This window comes from Phocoena phocoena, chromosome 18 (genome assembly GCF_963924675.1).
Source record: "Phocoena phocoena chromosome 18, mPhoPho1.1, whole genome shotgun sequence".
Taxonomy (NCBI): domain Eukaryota; kingdom Metazoa; phylum Chordata; class Mammalia; order Artiodactyla; family Phocoenidae; genus Phocoena; species Phocoena phocoena.
Window position 1 is genome coordinate 1,175,737 of NC_089236.1, and position 20,932 is coordinate 1,196,668.

Here is a 20,932-nt window from a genome sequence, read left to right on the forward strand (position 1 = left end):
ATAAACTCAAAATAGACTGAAGACCTAAATGTAAGGCCAGGGCTTTCCTGGTGGTGCAGTGGTTAAGAATCCGCCTGCCAATGCAGGGGACACGGGTTCGAGCCCTGGTCTGGGAAGATCCCACAGGGAACGAAGCAACTAAGCCCGTGCACCAGAACTACTGAGCCTGCGCTCTAGAGCCCGTACGGCACAACTACTGAAGCCTGCGTGCCACGACAACTGAAGCCCGCGCGCCTAGAGCCTGTGCTCCGCAACAAGAGAAGCCACCACAATGAGAAGCCCATGCACAGCAATGAAGAGCAGCCCCTGCTCACCGCAACTAGAGAAAGCCCGCACACAGCAACAAAGACCCAACTCAGACAATAAATAAATATATATATAAATAAATACATAAATAAATAAATTTACTTTAAAAAAATAAATGTAAGGCCAGAAACTATAAAACTCTGAAGAGGAAAACACAGGCAGAACGCTCTATGACATAAATCAGAGCAAGATCATTTTTGACCCACCTCCTAGAGAATCGGAAATAAAAACAAAAATAAACAAATGGGACCTAATGAAACTTAAAAGCTTTTGCACAGCAAAGGAAACCATAAACAAGATGAAGGGATAAAATATTCGTAAATGAAGCAACTGACAAAGGATTAATCTCCAAAACATACAAGCAGCTCATGCAAGCTCAATATCAAAAAAACAAACAACCCAATCCAAAAGTTAGCAGAAGACCTCGTTTCTGCAAAGAAGATATACATATTCCCAGCAAACACATGAAAGGATGCTCAACACCACTAATCATTAGAGAAATGCAAATCAAAACTACAATGAGGTATCACCTCACACCAGTCAGAATGGCCACCATCAAAAAACCTACAAACAGGGGCTTCCCTGGTGGTGCAGTGGTTGAGGGTCTGCCTGCCGATGCGGGGGACACGGGTTCGTGCCCCGGTCCGGGAGGATCCCACATGCCGCGGAGCGGCTGGGCCCGTGAGCCATGGCCGCTGAGCCTGCGCGTCCGGAGCCTGTGCTCCGCAACGGGAGAGGCCACAACAGTGAGAGGCCCAAACCTTTAAAAAAAAAACAAAAAAAAAACCTACAAACAATAAATGCTGGAGAGGGTGTGGAGAAAGGGAACCCTCTTGCACTGTTGGTGGGAATGTAAATTGATATAGCCACTATGGAGAACAGTATGGAGGTTCCTTAAAAAACTAAAAATAGAACTACCATACGACCCAGCAATCCCACTACTGGGCATATACCCTGAGAAAACCATAATTCAAAAAGAGACATGTACCACAATGTTCAGTGCAGCCCTATTAACAATAGCCAAGACATGGAAGCAACCTAAGTGGCCATCGACAGATGAATGCATAAAGAAGATGTGGCACATATATACAATGGAATATTACTCAGCCATAAAAAGAAACGAAATTGAGTTATTTGTAGTGAGGTGGATGGACCCAGAGTCTGTCATACAGAGTGAAGTAAGTCAGAAAGAGAAAAACAAGTACCGTATGCTAACACATATATATGGAATCCTAAAAAAAAATGGTTCTGAAGAACCCAGGGGCAGGAGAGGAATAAAGACACAGACACAGAGGTTGGACTTGAGGACACGGGGAGAGGGAAGGGTAAGCTGGTACGAAGTGAGAGAGTGGCATGGACATATATACACTACCAAATGTAAAACAGATAGCTAGTGGGAAGCATCCACATAGCACAGGGAGATCAGCTTGGTGCTTTGTGACCACCTAGAGGGGTGGGATAGGGAGGGTGGGAGGGAGACGCAAGAGGGAGGAAATATGGGGATATATGTATGTGTATAGCTGATTCACTTTGTTATACAGCAGCAACTAACACACCACTGTAAAGCAATTATACTCCAATAAAGATGTTAAAAAACTTTTAAACAAAAGGCCAGGTAAGTGCCCATCTGGTCGCTGCAGCAGCTGGTGTGTGCCTGCAGCAGAAATCACTAATGCCAGCTAAGTACCGGAGCAGGAGATGAGTAAGACCGTTTCTGCATACTTAAAGCATGTGCTTTGCAGAAATCATTTGTTAAGTCTTAACAGTTTATGTTGCCAAAATAAACAGACTGGGAACATATCTTAGGAGGAACAGCATCCTCTGACCCCACCGCTCAGAAGGAAGCAGTAAGGCATTTCTAAGAACTCTCATACAATGCATGCTTATCATGGTTTAATCATTCAGATACAGAAAAGTACAAATAAAATGGAAAGGCCTTATAAGCCTTTTACTATTGGAAGAGCATTCCACAATTCCTCCCATAGAGCCCTGATATTAGACAAAACAGAAGATCACAGCGGACCATCAGAGCCCCTATCACTGGATGGTGATTTAAAATAAGAACTGCAAACTTGTACAGGGCCTCTGTTCCACTTGGAAACCAATACAAGTAACTCATCAGGCAAAGTGTGAGAAATTTGGCTGATGACAATTGGCAGCTAAATCTTTCAGTCTAATCACAGAGAACTGAAACCCAGCCGAGTGGTTTTTCCTAATACCTTGGCCCTGCTCCACAGCCCCTCTGGCCAAGACCCAGCCACCAAGCCGGAGCACGTGCCCCAAGAAGACGAGGGCCCAAGCCAGACACTCTACTCGTGCCTGGGGTGTCTCGGGCCTGCTGCCAGGAGGGCTTTGGAGAGGGGCGCAGAGCTTAGGAGGCGACTTGACTCTACTTTCCCCCATTTGGGAACAGAGGGTGGAGAAGGTAATCAAAACATGCTATCAGCACTGACATGTCAACGTCCATAATTAACCTGCAAGTGTACTGGAGGTGAACCTGCAGCTCTTCAGCCGCAGAAAGAAATCTGCTTTTGCGTCTGGGGAGTATTTGGACATATAGAAGCAGCAGTTCATTTTGTCTCTGGACATGCTGGCAAATGAAGCTTGGGAAAGACAACTTTCAGTACGTGGAACTGCTCCACCTTTTAACAATGATGTGAACTTCAGATTAAAATCTAACATTACTGTACGATTCCAACTATACAACATTTTGGAAAAGGCCAAACTATGGAGACAATAAAAGGATCCGTGGTTGCCAGGGGCTGGGTGGGGGCGTGAAGAGCAGAGCTCAGGGGATTTTCAGGGCAGTGACACTAGCCTGCATGAGACTGTAACGGTGGCTACACAACCCTGCACATTTGTCCAAACCCACAGAGTGTACAACACAAAGAGTAAACTCTGATGTAGACCATGGGCTCAGGATGATGACGGCCTCGGTGCAGGTTCATCGGGTGTAACACATGGACTCTCTGGTAGGGATGCTGATGGCGGGGGGCTGGGTGTACTGGGGCAGGGATGGGAACTCTGAATTTTCACTCAATTTTGCTGTGAATCTAAAACTGCTCTAAAAAAATTAAGTGCATGCATGTGTCCCTAACGTTAGATACTGTAAAAGTATACATGATAAATCCTGTGCTACAGTAGTTCTAATATCTGTTATGCTGCAAAGAACTCCAATAGCTTTTTTCTACAAAGAGCAAATAACCAACGTGACAACTCCGAATCATTTCCATGAAATCGGAAAGCTCTTTCTTTGACCCTGAGTGCTATCTTCATATGTAAACATAAGTTACATGAGTCAGTTAAGAAAAGCATTCTGATCCACAGGGGCTTCCTTGGTGGCACAGTGGTTAAGAGTCCGCCTGCCATATACCCTGAGAAAACCAAAATTCAAAAAGAGTCATGTACCAAAATATTCATTGCAGCTCTATTTACAATAGCCCGGAGATGGAAACAACCTAAGCGCCCATCATCGGATGAATGGATAAAGAAGATGTGGCACATATACACAATGGAATATTACTCAGCCTTAAAAAGAAATGAAATTGAGCTATTTGTAATGAGATGGATAGACCTAGAGTCTGTCATACAGAGTGAAGTAAGTCAGAAAGAAAAGGACAAATACCGTATGCTAACACATATATATGGAATTTAAGGGAAAAAAATGTCATGAAGAACCTAGGGGTAAGACAGGAATAAAGACACAGACCGACTGGAGAACGGACTTGAGGATATGGGGAGGGGGAAGGGTGAGTTTTGACAGGGCAAGAGAGAGTCATGGACATATACACACTAACAAACGTAGTAAGGTAGATAGCTGGGGGGAAGCAGCCGCAAGGCACAGGGATATCAGCTCGGTGCTTTGTGACAGCCTGGAAGGGTGGGATGGGGAGAGTGGGAGGGAGGGAGACGCAAGAGGGAAGACATATGGGAACATATGTATATGTATAGCAGATTCACTTTGTTATAAAGCAGAAACTAACATACCATTGTAAAGCAATTATACCCCAATAAAGATGTTTAAAAAAAAAAAAAAAAAAGAGTCCGCCTGCCAATGCAGGGGACACGGGTTCGAGCCCTGGTCCGGGAAGATCCCACATGCCGCAGAGCAACTAAGCCCATGCGCCACAACTACGGAGCCTGCGCTCTAGAGCCCACAAGCCACAACTACTGAGCCCACGAGCCACAACTACTGAAGCCCGTGCGCCTAGAGCCCGTGCTCCGCAACAAGAGAAGCCACCGCAATGAGAAGCCTGCGCGCCACAACAAAGAGTAGCCCCCACTCGCCACAACCAGAGAAAGCCCGCGCGCAGCAACGAGGACCCAGCACAGCCAAAAAATAATAATAATAAATTAATTTACTTATTTATTAACAAAAAAGAAAAGCATTATGATTCCTAGACATAAAAATTGCAGTAAGGTGGGTGTGGGCCATTAGCTCTCACATGGAATGTTTCATTTCTGCGGAATAGCCCTGTTTAACTCTGTGTTCCCTATTTAGAGCCTGGGGCTGCTCTACTGCTCTCATAAGGACTTGGGAACGAAAGCAAACTGAACGGTCAGAGGTCGCAGAGGGTGGGAAAGGAGCCAACAGCACTGGCCAGGGGTTCCCTGGCAGCGCTCATTTGCAAACATGATACAAAATCAACTGGCAGAAATAAGTCTGCACAACATAAACTGTGCTTATAACAACAGACGGGGAAACTCCAGGTAAATGAAGGGGGAAAAGGTCCTATCAATATACTGTTTCTTAATCTGCATGGCTGGCAGACTGTTGTTCATTTTATTATTCTTTACAAATGTTTATATATATATATAAAGCTTTTACTTTACGTGAACAGAATATTTCACAGTAAGTTTAAAATTTACAGGCATTGCCATAACCCCCAAGTCCAATGACAGGTCAAATAATACATGTACTGCACGGTGTAAAACAATAAGAAAGGGCATATGAAAGATTAAAGACTGAATTATAATAGTTCATGCTGCCACTCATCTGCTATAAATATGCCTTCCTAGTGTAGCATCATATAAAGCAACAATGGCAATACAGAGAAAAATCGCAGAAATGTCACAAACAGATCATGAGCTCTCCATTTTAAAAAGAATTTAGAAGTCTTTGAATGTCAAATGCAGAAGAAATTAATTCATTCTCTCTTTTTTTTTCCATAGCCAGTCCTGACAGCACAGAATTAATTTGACTCCAGACTACCTATGCAGCTGACAGTATTCCTGGCTTCTGAAATCCCCCAAGAGAAACTGACTTAGTGGACAAGCAGTGCAGCTGCTAGAAGAATCCTATAAATAGATCACGTAAAAAAAATCGACTCCCACAAACGCACCAAGAGTCCAAGGTGTAATTTTCAGAGAGTTTTTAAATGTTACACTCCTAGATTAACGTAACTTTTTCCTTTTGGAAACATATATGTATTTCCAAATTCTTAATGCTAAAGAACGTATATTCATCAAACACAGTCCCTGGCACATGTAGGTGATGGGTAAATATTCACGGAACTGAACTGACTCAGCAGTACTCCCAAGGGGCCGGCACTGCTGGGACTCACCTGCCTTACCTGAGGCAGGAGGGCCATCTCTTCTTCCACCTCATTCTAGCGTCCATTTTCAAAACCCTGGCCCATTAGATCTGGTTATGTTTCTAATGCTAGTCTTGTAAGCAATACAAAGGTTACTATATGAAACCACAGTTATGACAATAAATAAGCTTTAATCTAAATCCACTACATTCTATCTCAAGTGCAAGAATTCTGTAAAACAAACATTGGTTCTGTGCTAGGACTGGAAGCAGACTGAAAAATCAGGGCTGACTCATATCCAAGTTAGGAAACACTGCATGGCAAAATTATGACCCAACCAGAATTAAATGAAACATGGAAATTATTTTAAGGATTTCTTTTAATAAGAATCTGTATTTAAGTTGTAATAGTAACCAATTTTCTTTCAAATATCCTGAACAGAGGTAAAGCCACTGTTAGGATTAAAAAGAAGCATACTTTAAATGTGCAAGGCTACTCATGCATCTCATTTAATTCTTCTCTGATCAACAAGCAGAGGAAATGAGTGCACACAGCGCAGCTGGACAGCTGGGTGGCCCTCTGGACTATCATCCATTCATTCCTCCCCGGCCAGCAGAATGCTGGGTAGGGAGGTTGGCACAGCTTCTCAAACCATCCCTTCCCCCGGGAGTTAAGGTGCAGGGTCGACCACACATTTGTGTTGTACTGACATCACCATTCCAGACAGTAAGTTATTCCCTCTTATCCCTGAAATACCCGCAAATTCCTGCTTCCCACCTCTCCATTTGTAACTTGGCTTCAATGCATTTCTTTCACCACACCTCCTCTCCACAGAGTAATTATCCATCGAGCTGGAGAAACTAGATTTTGAGTTAAGAATGCTGAACTTTAAATGCACTCACTCACCTAAGGAACTGCAAAATTATTTTACTGCATTACATTCTATAGTGGACTTCCCAACAACTTTATCAAGATTCTTCTTCTTCTACCTTGGCCTGCTGGTCTTGAGGTTAGGGAACAAATGTACTAAAATTAAATATGAAGTTCTTCCTTTGCAAAGTTTACTACCATCAGCTCCCACCTCCCTTACATATCCAACCCACAGCCCTCATGTGCATGTACACACACACACACACACACACACACACACACACTTCAAAGTTTAAGGACCATGATGGTTGCTCTGTTCAGTTAACATGTTATGTGGCTTCTGGCTGATGAACCTACTGGGGGCTGAACTTAACCGACAAAAGAAACCAAGAAACAAATGAAGAGTCTAGAGTTCAAGCCATATTCTCTTCAAATTTCACTGAATCAATTCAAATGCATATACTAGTATTATAGACATTTTATAAAATAGTTGACATAATAATATGAACAATTATTTTGTTAGGATTTTAATTTTTAAGGCAATAATTTCATCTTATAATCCATCTCACCTCTCCAGTCGAGCAATAGACAAAAATTTGATTTCTCGGGTGCAACGAAAAAATTCTTGGCTTCAGGAAGCCTCAAGTAACACCAAGAAATTTTTGTTTTTTTTTTTTTTTTGCTGTACGTGGGCCTCTCACTGTTGTGGCCTCTCCCGTTGCAGAGCACAGGCTCTGGACACACAGGCTCAGCGGCCATGGCTCACGGACCTAGCCGCTCCACGGCACGTGGGATCTTCCCGGACCGGGGCATGAACCCGTGTCCCCTGCATCGGCAGGCGGACTCTCAACCACTGCGCCACCACGGAAGCCCAACACCTAGAAATTTTAACAGCCAACAGTATATAAAGTTGGTGAACACAGGAGTTGCTCTTTTTGAGCAGAGACTTTCAGTTCACTGCAAGTTGAGGGCAGTCATAAATAACAGCCTCTCTTCATACACACGCTACAGCCACCAAACAAGGACATAGTTCAAGAATACATGTTAGTATCAAGAATTTTTCTTCCCATGAAGTTGCTTTAATTCTTGCTACAGCAACATAATCACCATCTAAGACCTGAGTTCCTAAAACAAGAGACAATCTATATGTATTCCTAAATAAATATAGTTTTGAAAAAATACCACAGTAAAACAAAAGTGTATTGCTGGGTACCACGATGTTCACTGCAGCACTATTTACAATAGGCAGGACATGGAAGCAACCTAAGTGGCCATCGACAGATGAATGGATAAAGAAGATGTGGCACATATATGCAATGGACTATTACTCAGCCATAAAAAGAAACGAAATTGAGCTATTTGTAGCGAGGTGGATGGACCCAGAGTCTGTCATACAGAGTGAAGTCAGAAAGAGAAAAACAAATACCGTATGCTAACACATATATATGGAATCTTAAAAAAAAAATGGTTCTGATGAACCTAGGGGCAGGACAGGAATAAAGACTCAGACGTAGAGAATGGACTTGAGGACACGGGGGGGGGAAGGGTAAGCTGGAACAAAGTGAGAGAGTGGCATGGACATATACACACTACCAAATGTAAAACAGATAGCTAGTGGGAAGCAGCCACATAGCACAGGGAGATCAGCCTGGTGCTCTGTGACCACCTAGAGGGGTGGGATAGGGAGGGTGGGAGGGAGACGCGAGAGGGAGGAGATATGGGGATGTATGTGTATGTATAGCTGATTCACTTTGTTATAACGCAGAAGCTAACACACCACTGTAAAGCAATTATACTCCAACAAATATGTTAATAAATAAATAAATACACGTTAAAAATTAAAAAATAAAACCTTCCTTCCTGAGCACAGCTAAAAAAAAAAAGTGTTTTGCTGAACCTGTTTTCCTACTGGGAAAAGAAACTCTTTCAATATTAAAGGAAAACAAAACATTTCACAAGATTAAAATTGTTTTTAAAAACCTAAAATTACTGATTTGGGGCTTTCCTGGTGGCACAGTGGTTAAGAATCTGCCTGCCAATGCAGGGGACACGGGTTCGAGCCCTGGTCCGGGAAGATCCCACATGCCACGGAGCAACTAAGCCCATGTGCCACAACTACTGAGCCTGCGTGCTGCAACTACTGAAGCACACGCTCCACCACAAGAGAAGCCACTGCAACGAGAAGCCCACGCACAGCAACGAAGACACAACACAGCCAAATATAAATAAATAAATTTGTGTTTTAAAAAAGAGATACAGGGCTTCCCTGCTGGCACAGTGGTTGAGAGTCCACCCGCCGATGAGGGGGACACGGGTTCGTGCCCCGGTCTTGTGGGGGGGCGGGGGGTCCCACGTGCCACAGAGCAGCTGGGCCCGTGAGCCCTGGCCGCTGGGCCTGTGCATCCGGAGCCTGTGCTCCGCGGCGGGAGAGGCCACGGCAGTGAGAGGACCGCGTAGTGCAAAAAAATAAAAATAAAAAAGAGATATAATTTGAGAGCAAATCACAAAAGACAACATTTTTAAAAATAAACAAATAATAATACTGATTTGCATGAAACAACAAAACTCAAGATCTGGTCTTACTCATAGGACAGCACACATAATACGGGCTGTCAGTAAAGCCCATTATAAAGGTTCATTTGTGTCATTATATTCCACATTCTATTGTGCACACCGCAGGCGCACTTTCACATTAATCCCCCACGAAACATCAGAAGAGACCAGTATCCTAACTACACCGCAAGGAAACGTGCTCACAGAAGGTGAAGCAACCTGCCCAAGGCCCTGCAGCTGAGGACTCCTTCTGGCTCACGCCGCAGCGTCTCCCTCAAAAGTCCGTGATCTTTCTCACCACGCATGACTCCCCAAAGCAGTTTTTTTAATATGCCTCAACTTTTCAATTTTTACGTATAAGCTCATTTCTTTATACCTTTTGCCATCTTAGGTCAACAACTATGTATTGTGCACGAGGTGCCCTGCCCTGCGTCCCAGAAGCTCCACCGCAGCCGGGCTGGGTCTGTCCCTACACCTCGCCCGCCCGCCGCCCACTCCCCAGGCCCCGCCCCCAGCTCACACAGCCAGAATGAAAACCCCACGCGGCTGAGATACACTTAGGATTCGCTTAGTCTTCTGGTAACTCATCGTGCAGGGACCCCCGTTAGCCCTCGACTTCACCAACCCTCGCCAATCTGGCTGCTATGAGTCATGCAAAAGCATCAGACAAATCTATTCCCTCTGCCTGTTTCAATGGGTAACCAACTGTTTCTAACACCATTTTTTAAACGTCATAAACAGATTAAAAGAAATCGACCAATTAAAAGAAAGGAAAAGAAATAGCCGTTTTCCTGAATGAGGCCCATTAGGTACAGTGCATGCCTCCTTGTGAAGCACCATTAAACATCTACTCTCCGAAAGCGCATCCAGGCTCCCTGTGTCCCAATACTTCTAGGTCAAACCTTGGCAGAAAAATTGTTTTCCAAGTTGTTAGTCCCCTAGGCAAAATAAATAAATTCTAAACCTCACATGTGCAAGCCAAGAATGTTACAAATCTTCCAGCAATTCCTCTAGAAGCATCCTTAACCCACAAACTATAATAAAAGGCAGCTGTGTTTCTAAACATGTAATCAACATGCCATTTAACCAAGGGGAGGGGGTGGGGGAAAGGGGGATGTTACGTGAAACCCGAGTGATTCAGAATTTGTGGTCATTTGAAAAGAGTTTGAGTACAGCTTAAATACTTAAAATTTCCCTCTGTTTCCATGCTTAGTACATGATTTTTCTCCCTAGAAGTTCAGGCCTCACATATGAGGCCCGTAAACTTCTATTCCTCCGTGACCGACACTTTCCAACACATAAATAACTTCCTGGCCTGGTTCCTTTCCCGTCAAACCACTGGGGCGCCCACTGTTGTGAACACAGTCATTCCCGAGTTCTTCGTGCTCTGACACCTCTGAAGGGGCACAAATCACTCCCACACATGTTGCCAAACCCCCAACAAAACAACCGCTCGGACTTAACATGAAATTCTATCAGAGGTCTACAAAGATTCTTTTTACCCTTACAATCTTTGAAAAGAATCTACATTTCATTAAAAAAACAATTAGTTTCAGCAATTTAATAACTACTTGGTAGGGAAAAAATCAATTACTTCCCAAGATTAACGTAGTTATTCCCAGTAACTGTTACAAACACAGCTGTGTTGTCAAGGAGTTTAGTACGAGTTTTCCAAATTAAATATAAAATGTGGAAGATAAGCATTTAAAAATCTGTACCAAAAAACATCTTTACTACAGGAATTGGTCTTAAGTTTAATGCAAATTAAAATTTACCGAGATATATTATTAAAACCATAAAAAAACACCAAAAAAATTAATCAAAATAAGCAGGGTTACAATTATTTGAACTAAATTATATTTACATAATTTCCAGATAAGCCGAAGATTTCTAAATTCTCAAACAACACTTAAAATTATACACAATCACAACCATACCATAAAGTTCCTAGCACCCCTTGAACTTAAAGAGTTTATTATTAAAATGGCTTTCAACATAGTTTTTGATAAAAACATTTCATTCCATTTCCTACTTTCAGGTACTAAATTATCTCAACTTAAAATCTTGAGACCAGGGACTTCCCTGGTGGCACAGTGGTTAAGGATCCGCCTACCAATGCAGGGGTCTCGGGTTCGAGCCCTGGTCCAAGAGGATCCCACATGCTGCAGAGCAAATAAGCCCATGCGCCACAACTACTGAGCCTGCGCTCTAAGAGCCCTCAAGCCACAACTACTGAGCCCGCGCGCCTAGAGCCCGTGCTCCTCAACAAGAGAAGCCACCGCAATGAGAAGCCCGCACACCGCAACACAGTGTAGCCCCCACTCGCCGCAACTAGAGAAAGCCCGCGTGCAGCAACTAAGACCCAACGCAGCCAAAAATTTAAAAAAAATAAAATAAATAATAAAATAAAATCTTGAGACAAATAAAATTTAGTCTACTAAAGTGATTTTCCACAAATTTTTAAGAAGTCATGTTCCCAAGCACAGACTGCCAAATGATTTGCACATATCAACGAACACGCACTCCTTTAAAACAATTAGCGGCCATGAGACACGCTTCAGAGGCAGAGCAGGTCCCCCTGCGAGACAGCGCGGTTCAGTCGGAGCCACTCACCACCTCCTCCAGTGCAGCACTGCGCCCGAAAGAGCACGTGAGGTGTGTCAGGCAGCTCACAAAGGACGAGAAGAGCTCGCTTGGAATGGCGGTTAAGACGTTGCGAGGGAACACAGTTATCAGGTTGCTGATGATGCTGGAGATCCCCACAGCTTCAGAATCTTCTATCTCAATTCTACAACCCAAGGCATGAGCATCAGCGTTAAGTGGAGCAGAGGTAACTCGTTTCCAAACATGCACCCATTCATTTTCAAAGGCACGTCTCTGTGTACTCATTTCAACTGACACATGTAACTCTCCTCTAAAATATAAAAGCAGGGAATCGCTAGTTTCTTTTTTCCTCCACTGTTAATCGTGAGGAAGAACTGAAGCTCCTTTTTGGTTCTAAGGGCCAGGATACCTACCCATTGATGGTATTCAGTAAGCCCTCAATGAAGTGTGCGAGATAATCCACTTGGGACCCTTCGTCGGGGAAGATGGGTCCGTGAAGAGAAGCTAACTGGGCGAGGCACTGCAGGGAGTCTTGTGCCATGTCGGAATCTTCTCTGATTTTTCGATGTACCTGTTAGAAAGAATCGCTAATCCATAAACATAAATTCTTCTTTTGTAAGGGTCACGTGTCTATCGTGCCAAATGAGGTGAGAGAAAAATTCACTGTAGCTGAGCATTTCTAGACAACTAATTCCCGAGTTAAACTAAATTTGAAAATTGTCCCTCAGTCCATTTTATGTTATAGGCCATGATTTTAAACATACCAATTAATTGTCAGTGGAGAGCTACCTACATTTTGAAAACTGAACTGTCTCCGGCGTGTTATGACAAAGAAACAGATGCCGGCCAGTCAGACACGCTGCTTCTTCTAAAAACAGCAGCCACGACAGTCATCTGTATTATGCTAGCTATGCCTCGCTGCAGCTTCTTGCTAAAGTTAGCGAAGTTCGGGCAAGAGCATATAGATGCTGCTCCGCTGGAGCAGACAGTCACACACTCGCAAAACCAACGTGCCCCCCAATCCCCAGAAATTCACTCATTCAAGCAATATATTAACATGGTGTTTCATCAACTCTGATATTGCCTACAATCGATTTGAATCTCATTTTATCCTATATCACTGCTATTAATAAAATTTTTAAATGTTTAAATTTTACTTAAATTATATTTAAATTCGCTTTAAACCTCGCGTAGAATTTATTTCAATGCTGCAATACTGAGGTGAAACACCTGGCATACAGTGTCCTGATGAAGGAAACACTCCCAAAATACTGCTCCCTAATTTTACGGTGTCATTAATATTCTCAGACTTACATAATTAAAACAGACAAGGAGAATATTTTCAGCAGAGAAATCACAGGTAATTGTTTATCTTAATCCACCACATTTACTGTGGCCACTTTCTACTTTCCACAAGGATTTGAATTTTCCAGCCCCTCTTTCCCTACACAAATCTCTGTGCTTTCTGAGTGTCACACAATTTAAGCATTTATTCTCCATCTGTGTCAGGTTATTTCACTCTGACTGCAATCATTTGTAAATTACTTGAAGTTAGGGTGCTTCCCAACTATGCACTGGTACAGCGCGGGGACACAGGGAATACTCATAAACCCTTAATTCACTGGTTGATTCCATTAATCTTTAATTCCTGAACTGCTTAAGGTTCTAAGAAATTTAAAATATTAAAAACTCGCTGTTAAGTTACAAAGTTAATTTATCTACTGACATGCTGAAAGGGGTTTAGAAAAGGGGTTGTCAAACCACAGCCCGCAGGCCAGACCCGGCCTCCTGCCTGCTTTTGTGTGGCCTGTGAGGTAAGAATGGTTTTTACCTTTTTATGTGGTTGGGAAAAACAAAACCAAAGAATAATATTTCAAGACATGTGAAAATTATACAAAATTCACGTTGTAACAGCCGTCAGTGAAGTTTTGCTGTAACTGCTTGTACTGGGAGGCCAGAGCTGAAGCTGCCTCAGAGAACTAATGACCTACAAAGCCTAATATTCTACCCAGCCAATCCCTGGTCTAGAACAACACAAGGGTTTTTCAAAATACATTCTAAGTTTTATATATAGTAAATTTAAAGTACAATCACAAATCCATATATCCATTCTATTCAAGAACTTCTGAACACAGCTTATTCTGAAGTTCCTTATCTGAAAACTGTAACTACATTTCTGTCACCTTGTTTTTTTAACCGTATCAACATTTAAACATGACAGAGACAAACGCAACCTGGGACCACAGAGGGCTGCTTCTCCACCCACACAGCCAAATGGTTGCTCGATCCTGGTCCAGACATAAGGAAGCAAAAGAAACAGCCAACATGGATTATGTAATTAAATAAAATAAAAATAAGAAACTGTCCTCAGAGCCTGACTTTACTTACATTTCCTAAAATATGAACCACATAAAACATGATAAATCAATGGCTGATTCTTACGTAACACGGTAGATTCTTGCTCCCTTCCATTACAAAGGAATTCTACCATATCTGAACCATGTTACACAAATTAAAACCTGAATTCACCACCTGAATAGGGAAAAGCAGAGGGATAAAGAAAAGCAAAGTCTAGCGGAAGACCCAGGGAGGTGACTGGAGAAGCAAGACAAGAAATACGGACAAGGAATAAAGAAAAGTACGTTAGTAAGACGCTGAGTTCTATGGGAACACACTGAATCCGAGACGACTTTGGGCATCCAAGTTAAAGCCCCAGCGCGAGGATTACGAGGCTCTGGGACACAGGAGCAGCCTGTGCTGAATACAGACGAGGAGCCCTTGGTGCAGAAGTGTCTCTCGGTGAGCTACGAGTGGAAGAAGAAGCCCAAGGAACACGTACACAGTCAGCAAAGCTGAGAACTGAGATAGGAACACCAGTATTTATCCAACGAGCAGAGTAAGAAGAGACCATAAATGAGATCAGGAAGAATATGTCAAAAAGGAAAAACTAAGGAGAGTGGTTTCTCCAACACCTAATGGAAAGAAGAAAACTGGAGAAGTTTGTGATCTTGCAGGGGGCAGAAGGCCATCTAAGGTCTCCTGAACCCAGACGGGTCACAGCTGGGTCTCGAGGCCACGACACAGTACACGTAAGTGCAGCGATTCAAATCTAGAGAAAAAGTGACGTGCAGTGGAAAACTGCTTCAAATAGGCAATGAATTCACATAATTGAAAATAAACTTTAAAAAAAGTGAATGAAATAAAAAGATTAGTCACTGACATTTTTCTAACAAATAACAAAATTAAAATTGTTCATAAAGTGCATACATGAAAGTAATAGGCCACAAACACAAAACTGTTAAAATCACAAGGTGAAAGGGGTTAACTTTCAGATGCAGAAGTTATCTGCCTGTGGAGGCTCCCAGCTGACAGGAGCAGCTGTCTACTGCGTCCAGACAGCTGTTCAGACAGGGGAGCTGTTTCCAGCACTGCCAGCAAGTTTTTCACCTTTTCAAAAACTGCTGGAACGGGATCCAATTTCAGTCAAATGAATAACACAGAGAACTGAACTTGGATACACATCAAAACAATTTCTGCCAGAGGCAGGCAACAGAATGTTAAAATGTAGTTACAATTATCTTTGATACTGATAACGTTTTTAGCCATCATTTCTCGGATTTAAAGAAGAAAATGCAAGGTAATACTCAGTCTGAACATTTCTATAGAAAAATATTTTTACGTACACCTAGGGGTGAAATTTATAAGGCTCGTGAATAGTACCTTTAAAACACATGAAAAGGTAAACTATAATTAATGGTTGGGATTTAGCAAAATAGCTTTCTTTTTTCTTTTTAATTGGTCTTTATTTGGACTTTTGCCCCAGTCATTATACCTAACTTGCATGCTTGCCCTACATCTGCAAACCTGTATCCAAAACACACACACACATACTACACACACACGTATTTTCCATATTTTCTCCAGCTTTTGACTATTACATTGGGGGGCCCTCTTGGGCAAACATGGGAGCACATTCCTAACTTCCTGGTATTTAGTAAACAATACGGGACTACTGAAAGTTACAGCTGAAATAAACTGTTATTCAGTCACTCTAACTGAACCCATGGCTGCTAACCAGTACACAAAAGTGTACTGCTCTAGAACAGCGCTTCTCAAAGTGCGGCCCAGGGGTCCCCAAAGCTTCCTGACACCCTGTCAGGTTGTCTGTACGGTCAAAACTACTCTCATAACACCACTGAGGCAGTGTTTGCCTTTTCTATTCCTACCGTCACACACCCACGTTCTACGTGACTGTAGAACACTGCAACTGAGCGAACGCAGGAGCAGATGAGAGGGCCTGGCTGTCTTCTGTGACACCAGACATTGGAGAGGTCTGCAAAAATGTCAACAATGCCACTCTTCTCACTAAACTTTCTGTCTGCTTGTTTTAAAAAACATAGCTATTTGTTCACTGAAATGTTATTTACGTTAATATGTAGTGGTTTGGTATTGCTATTTTTAAGTGAATTAATAAATTATTTTTTAAAGTTCTCAGTTTGAATTTTTAACATGGTAAACACTAATAGCTATAACCCACACAAACAAAAGCCCTTCGGGGTCCTCGATGATTTTTAAGAGCGTAAAGAGGCCCTGAGACCAAAAAGCTTGAGCTCTACGACGTTAAACCCTTCATAATTATATAACATTTTAATAAACCAGCAAAAACATTTCTATATAATCTTTGTTTAAGCAAATATACTGATCAGGAGAGAAGGCTTTGGAGGAGAAAAGCAATCTGTCTTGATTTACTTAAAAAAGATACAAAAGCACGCATTCTTCCCGTGGCACTTTTCTGTGGCTTCCCTGTGGCGAGGGAGAGCAGGACTTACGGTAAAGAAAAGCTCCATGACCCTGCTGTCCAGAAGGGCCTCCCGCCAGGACTCCGTGGGCTTCAGGAGCACATTTTGCGAGGACTCAAACATGGCTATATAATGTCTTCCCAGTTAGCTGGGGTCAAGGTCAACCACAATAACATTCCGACTTTGTCTAAAATGTAAGTATATCCTAAATATAACGGAGCCATCCAGAAAGAATGTAATGGAAACAGTTTAAGCCTCTTCACATATGCTACATAATTCACGCCTGAAGCTAAGGAATAAAAGGCATTAAGTGCTGAAAAAAAGAATGCTAGAGGAATGTAGATAACAGTTTCATCATAATTATATATCATGCTGCAGGGGTACATAAAGTCTGAGCACAGGTGATCTGAGTGGTGGCAACAGGAGGAGAAACACTAACGCAAAACAGATGCCAAAACACATGCAAGAAAAGAACCAATTTCTACATGTTGATCCCATCACGTCCCCCAATATCTTACAGCAGCTAAAACCACTTATACAGAATGTGAGTTTCATACAGTCTGCTTGGAAAAATAGCATTTTCCCAAAAGAAATACACTTACTGGGAAACAAAAAGAGAACAGGAGGAGCAAATATACATCCTACCAAAGAAGAACTTCCAAACATCAGATCATCCAACTCCACACAAAGACAATTATCACTTTACATAAAACTCTATCCCAGGCTAAAAAGTTCAGGTGTTCACTGTCAAGCGGCTTCAAACAGAACACCGTCTTTACCACACAGAGAGTAACCATAAAATACACCTGCAGGTGTTTGTGAACATAACTCATTCAGGGACACAGACACGTAGCTGAGGTTTCAGGAAAGGAGAAACCTGTCTGGGCACAGACAGCGTTACGCCCCTTCCACGCTTATCAAATGCCCAACTAGACCAGGGGTCCGCAACCCCCGAGCCGAGGTCCAGCATCGGCCCCGCGGCCTGTTAGGAAACGGGCCACACGGCAGAAGGTGAGCGGTGGGCGAGCACGTGAAGCTTCATCTGCCGCTACCCCCCCCAACCCGCCATCACTCGCATCACCGCCTGAAACACGCCCCCCGCCCCGCCCGTGGAAAAACCGTCTTCCATGAAACCGGTCCCCGGTGCCAAAAAGGTTGGGGACCCCTGAGCTAGACCATTCTCATCACCCAATGAGAAATTTCAACAAGTTATCCAAACTACGGTGTGCAAAAATTAGATATAAGTTCAAATTCTACATGTTCATTAAAGCCCAAATCATTAACAGAGAAAATGAAAGGCAACGCTATGGAAAATTTTTAAAAAGATTTTTGTTTAACCCTCTTTTAAAATAACTAATATTATTTTGTGTCTGAAGAGCAAGAAGGGGCACCAAGAGTTCTTTCAGAAAAGAAGCCATTGCTTGTTTCTGAACAATCACTCCAGAAATGTTCTGTGACTGCACTTAATTGCTGAATAAAAGTGAAACTCAAACCAGGTTCGTTTAAATCTCACTTTTCTCTTCCTCTGTCTGCCCCCTTGTGGAGGGCAGGGAGAACTGGGGCCAAAAGGAAGGAGCTGCCGGACTCTGAAACAGCAGCAGCGCGGGGCCTCCTGACCCAGAGCCACTGGTGTGTCCGTAGCTTCTAGAACGACTTCATCTTCTCGCGAGGCACCTAGCTGGTGTGAGATTGTTAGTACTGGGCTCTCACCCAGAAGAGAACACAACAGCTAAACACTAGGTCTTTCCATGTGTTGTCTAAAAACGGGGGCTTGATTACCCTTTAGAGAAGCAAACTGAAATGTTGGTGGGTGAAATCTGATGTCTGGGATGTGCTTCACAATAATCTGGGGCTGGAAGAGCAGAGAGGAAATAAAACTTACAGCTGGTGAAGCTGTATTCTATTTTTGTGCACCTTTGGAATTTTCCACAGTAAAAGTCGGGGCATAAAACAAGGAGGCTCGGGCTTCCCCGGTAGCGCAGTGGTTGAGAATCCGCCTGCCGATGCAGGGGACACGGGTTCGTCCCCCGGTTCGGATCCCACATGCTGCGGAGCGGCTGGGCCCGTGAGCCATGGCCACTGAGCCTGCGCGTCCGGAGCCTGTGCTCCGCAACGGGAGAGGCCACAACAGTGAGAGGCCCGTGTACTGCAAAAAAAAAAAACAAACAACCAAAAAATAAGGAGGCTCAGCACATGAAATAAAGCACCTGAGAGTAAGACAATAAAGTTTTTGTACTTCATAAAAAATATTCCACTTCTTTTCTAGGTTAATTCCCTTAATTTTCAATGTCCTATTTTTTCAATTAAAAGGCAATTTTTTGGTATATAAATTGTTCAGTAATGAAAAGTATTTATTAAATACTTATATTGAGTTCTACATTGAACAAAGATGCACAAATTATGACAATCTAGTTACATTTTTTAAGGAGTCGCAATCTGACATCAAAATGGTAAGAAACTTTATGTGTCAGACACCCAAATCTAACAAACAAAATATGTGTATCATCACTAAACACTTTCCATGAGGAAAATAACAGAATGTCTTAATACTTTATCTGCTCACTAACGGTGTCATTATTTTACTTTTACCTTAGGTGGGATGTGAGACAGAGTCACACTGAACCGTAATGAAACGGTCAGGCCACCTGTCCTGGGTCTCGTTCGCACAGCCACCTGGGCAGAGCAAATGCACGCAGCCCTCAGGTAAGGAGCAGCGGAGGCCCCTCAGAGGCACAACACAGAGGAGGGGCGCTGGGGGAGGACGCAAAGAGTGGTGTTTATGGACTTTGCTAGTCTTGGAAATGTGGAAAAGCTCGTTTCAAGCGAGTGAAGAGCCCTGCAACTGACCAAGCCTGCCAGTTACAAAACAACAGGGGGTTGTCCAGGTCCTTTAGCAAGTGAGAGTTGATTAACATCAAAGATTAATAAATATTACAAAAGGAAATGAGACCTAGACCAAGATCTCTTTGCTATCTTTCATTCAATTACAAAATGTGGACACTCCATAAATACTTGTAGATATCAGTTACTTATATTAAGAGAAAACAGAAGGATGTAAGTTTGAGAGAAGCCTTTTTTCCAGGTATGAGATGGAATTAAATGCAATTGCTCACCTAAACATCAGGTGCAAAATAATCCTCAAATTTTTTATTTATTTTTTTTAATCCTGATGTTAGCTTCTCTTGATCTTGGCCTGTTTTTAAACACACTATTCCCAGTGCCCAGTCTGTATGGCCAAATGTTCTTAAAAAGCTGACGACCATAATGGTTTTAGAACTGTCATTCCTTACATGTTGCCCACAGCACAAGGAGATCTGAGACTTTAACATCTGACACAATCATAAAATACTTTTCTCCAATAATTATTTTAAAGTTCCATGTGAGTTTTATTTTTAACTCCAGACCTGGAAAGGATCTTTACCTCTGGCATGACATTTGCCTCCTATTAAGAAAGCTCACTGGTAGCGCTCCTGGCGAAGAGGCCACACTAACTGTTCTTTGAATAGTTACCCTACAGCACTGCAGACTAACCCACCTTCCCTTTTACCAGCCAGCCTAGCACTGCCACCCGGTACCAGTTGTTCATAATAAGAATGAACACATGCTCCAGTGTGTACAATGAGACACAACCGTATGACTTAGTTATAAATAATCTCTCTCTCTCTACGAAAAGAACATGTAATTATCTTCAAAAGCATTTTAATACAAACTTAACATAAAAACAGCAAAAAGAACAGTACTGAATGTACTGTTATGTACTCCAACAGTAATGAATGGAACAAATTTTTAAGAACAGCGCTGTTCGAACAAGAAATACACGTTGTAGTCAGCACACTGGACTGTGAATCTGCTGAAGGCGCTGCCCGTAAAGAGGGAATAAGGGCCCTTCTGTGTTGCCTGAAATACTGTTATTAAGAAGGCGCATGCACTACTTTTCGATTAAAAAGCTAGTTAGAAGCTCATCACAGTGTGAACAGACTTCCACATGCAGATCTGGACCGTTTCTGCACATTCAATTCAACTTTTAATTTGGTATTACCAACTATTTCTGTATCTATGTATAAGTGACCCCAAAATACCACTTCTCCCCAGATAATTCTTAATGTAGAATACTTTAAAAACAACAAGGAGAAGACCATCACTAAAATTCTATCACTTCTCCTCTTAAGACAATATTTTTTTAAATGATTTAAAACTTAAATCAAGCAGTATTTCCTCCTTCTTTCTTAGTTTTGCGTCTTCCTTTATTCCTTCTCAAAAATCTTT

General features: G+C 42.5%; 1 protein-coding gene across 2 annotated transcripts in view; it reads right to left on the reverse strand.

Moving 5' to 3' along the window:
• The window catches only part of XPO4 (exportin 4), a 105,814-nt gene that overhangs the window by 36,604 nt on the left and 48,278 nt on the right, over window positions 1-20,932 (reverse strand). For both annotated transcript variants that reach the window (XM_065895960.1, XM_065895959.1), the window contains exons 7-9: window positions 16,697-16,809; window positions 12,281-12,438; window positions 11,877-12,051 (exon numbers count right to left, since the gene is read on the reverse strand). In XM_065895960.1, the coding sequence (XP_065752032.1) occupies window positions 11,877-12,051; window positions 12,281-12,438; window positions 16,697-16,809 (446 nt within the window). The remainder of the gene's footprint in view (window positions 1-11,876; window positions 12,052-12,280; window positions 12,439-16,696; window positions 16,810-20,932) is intronic.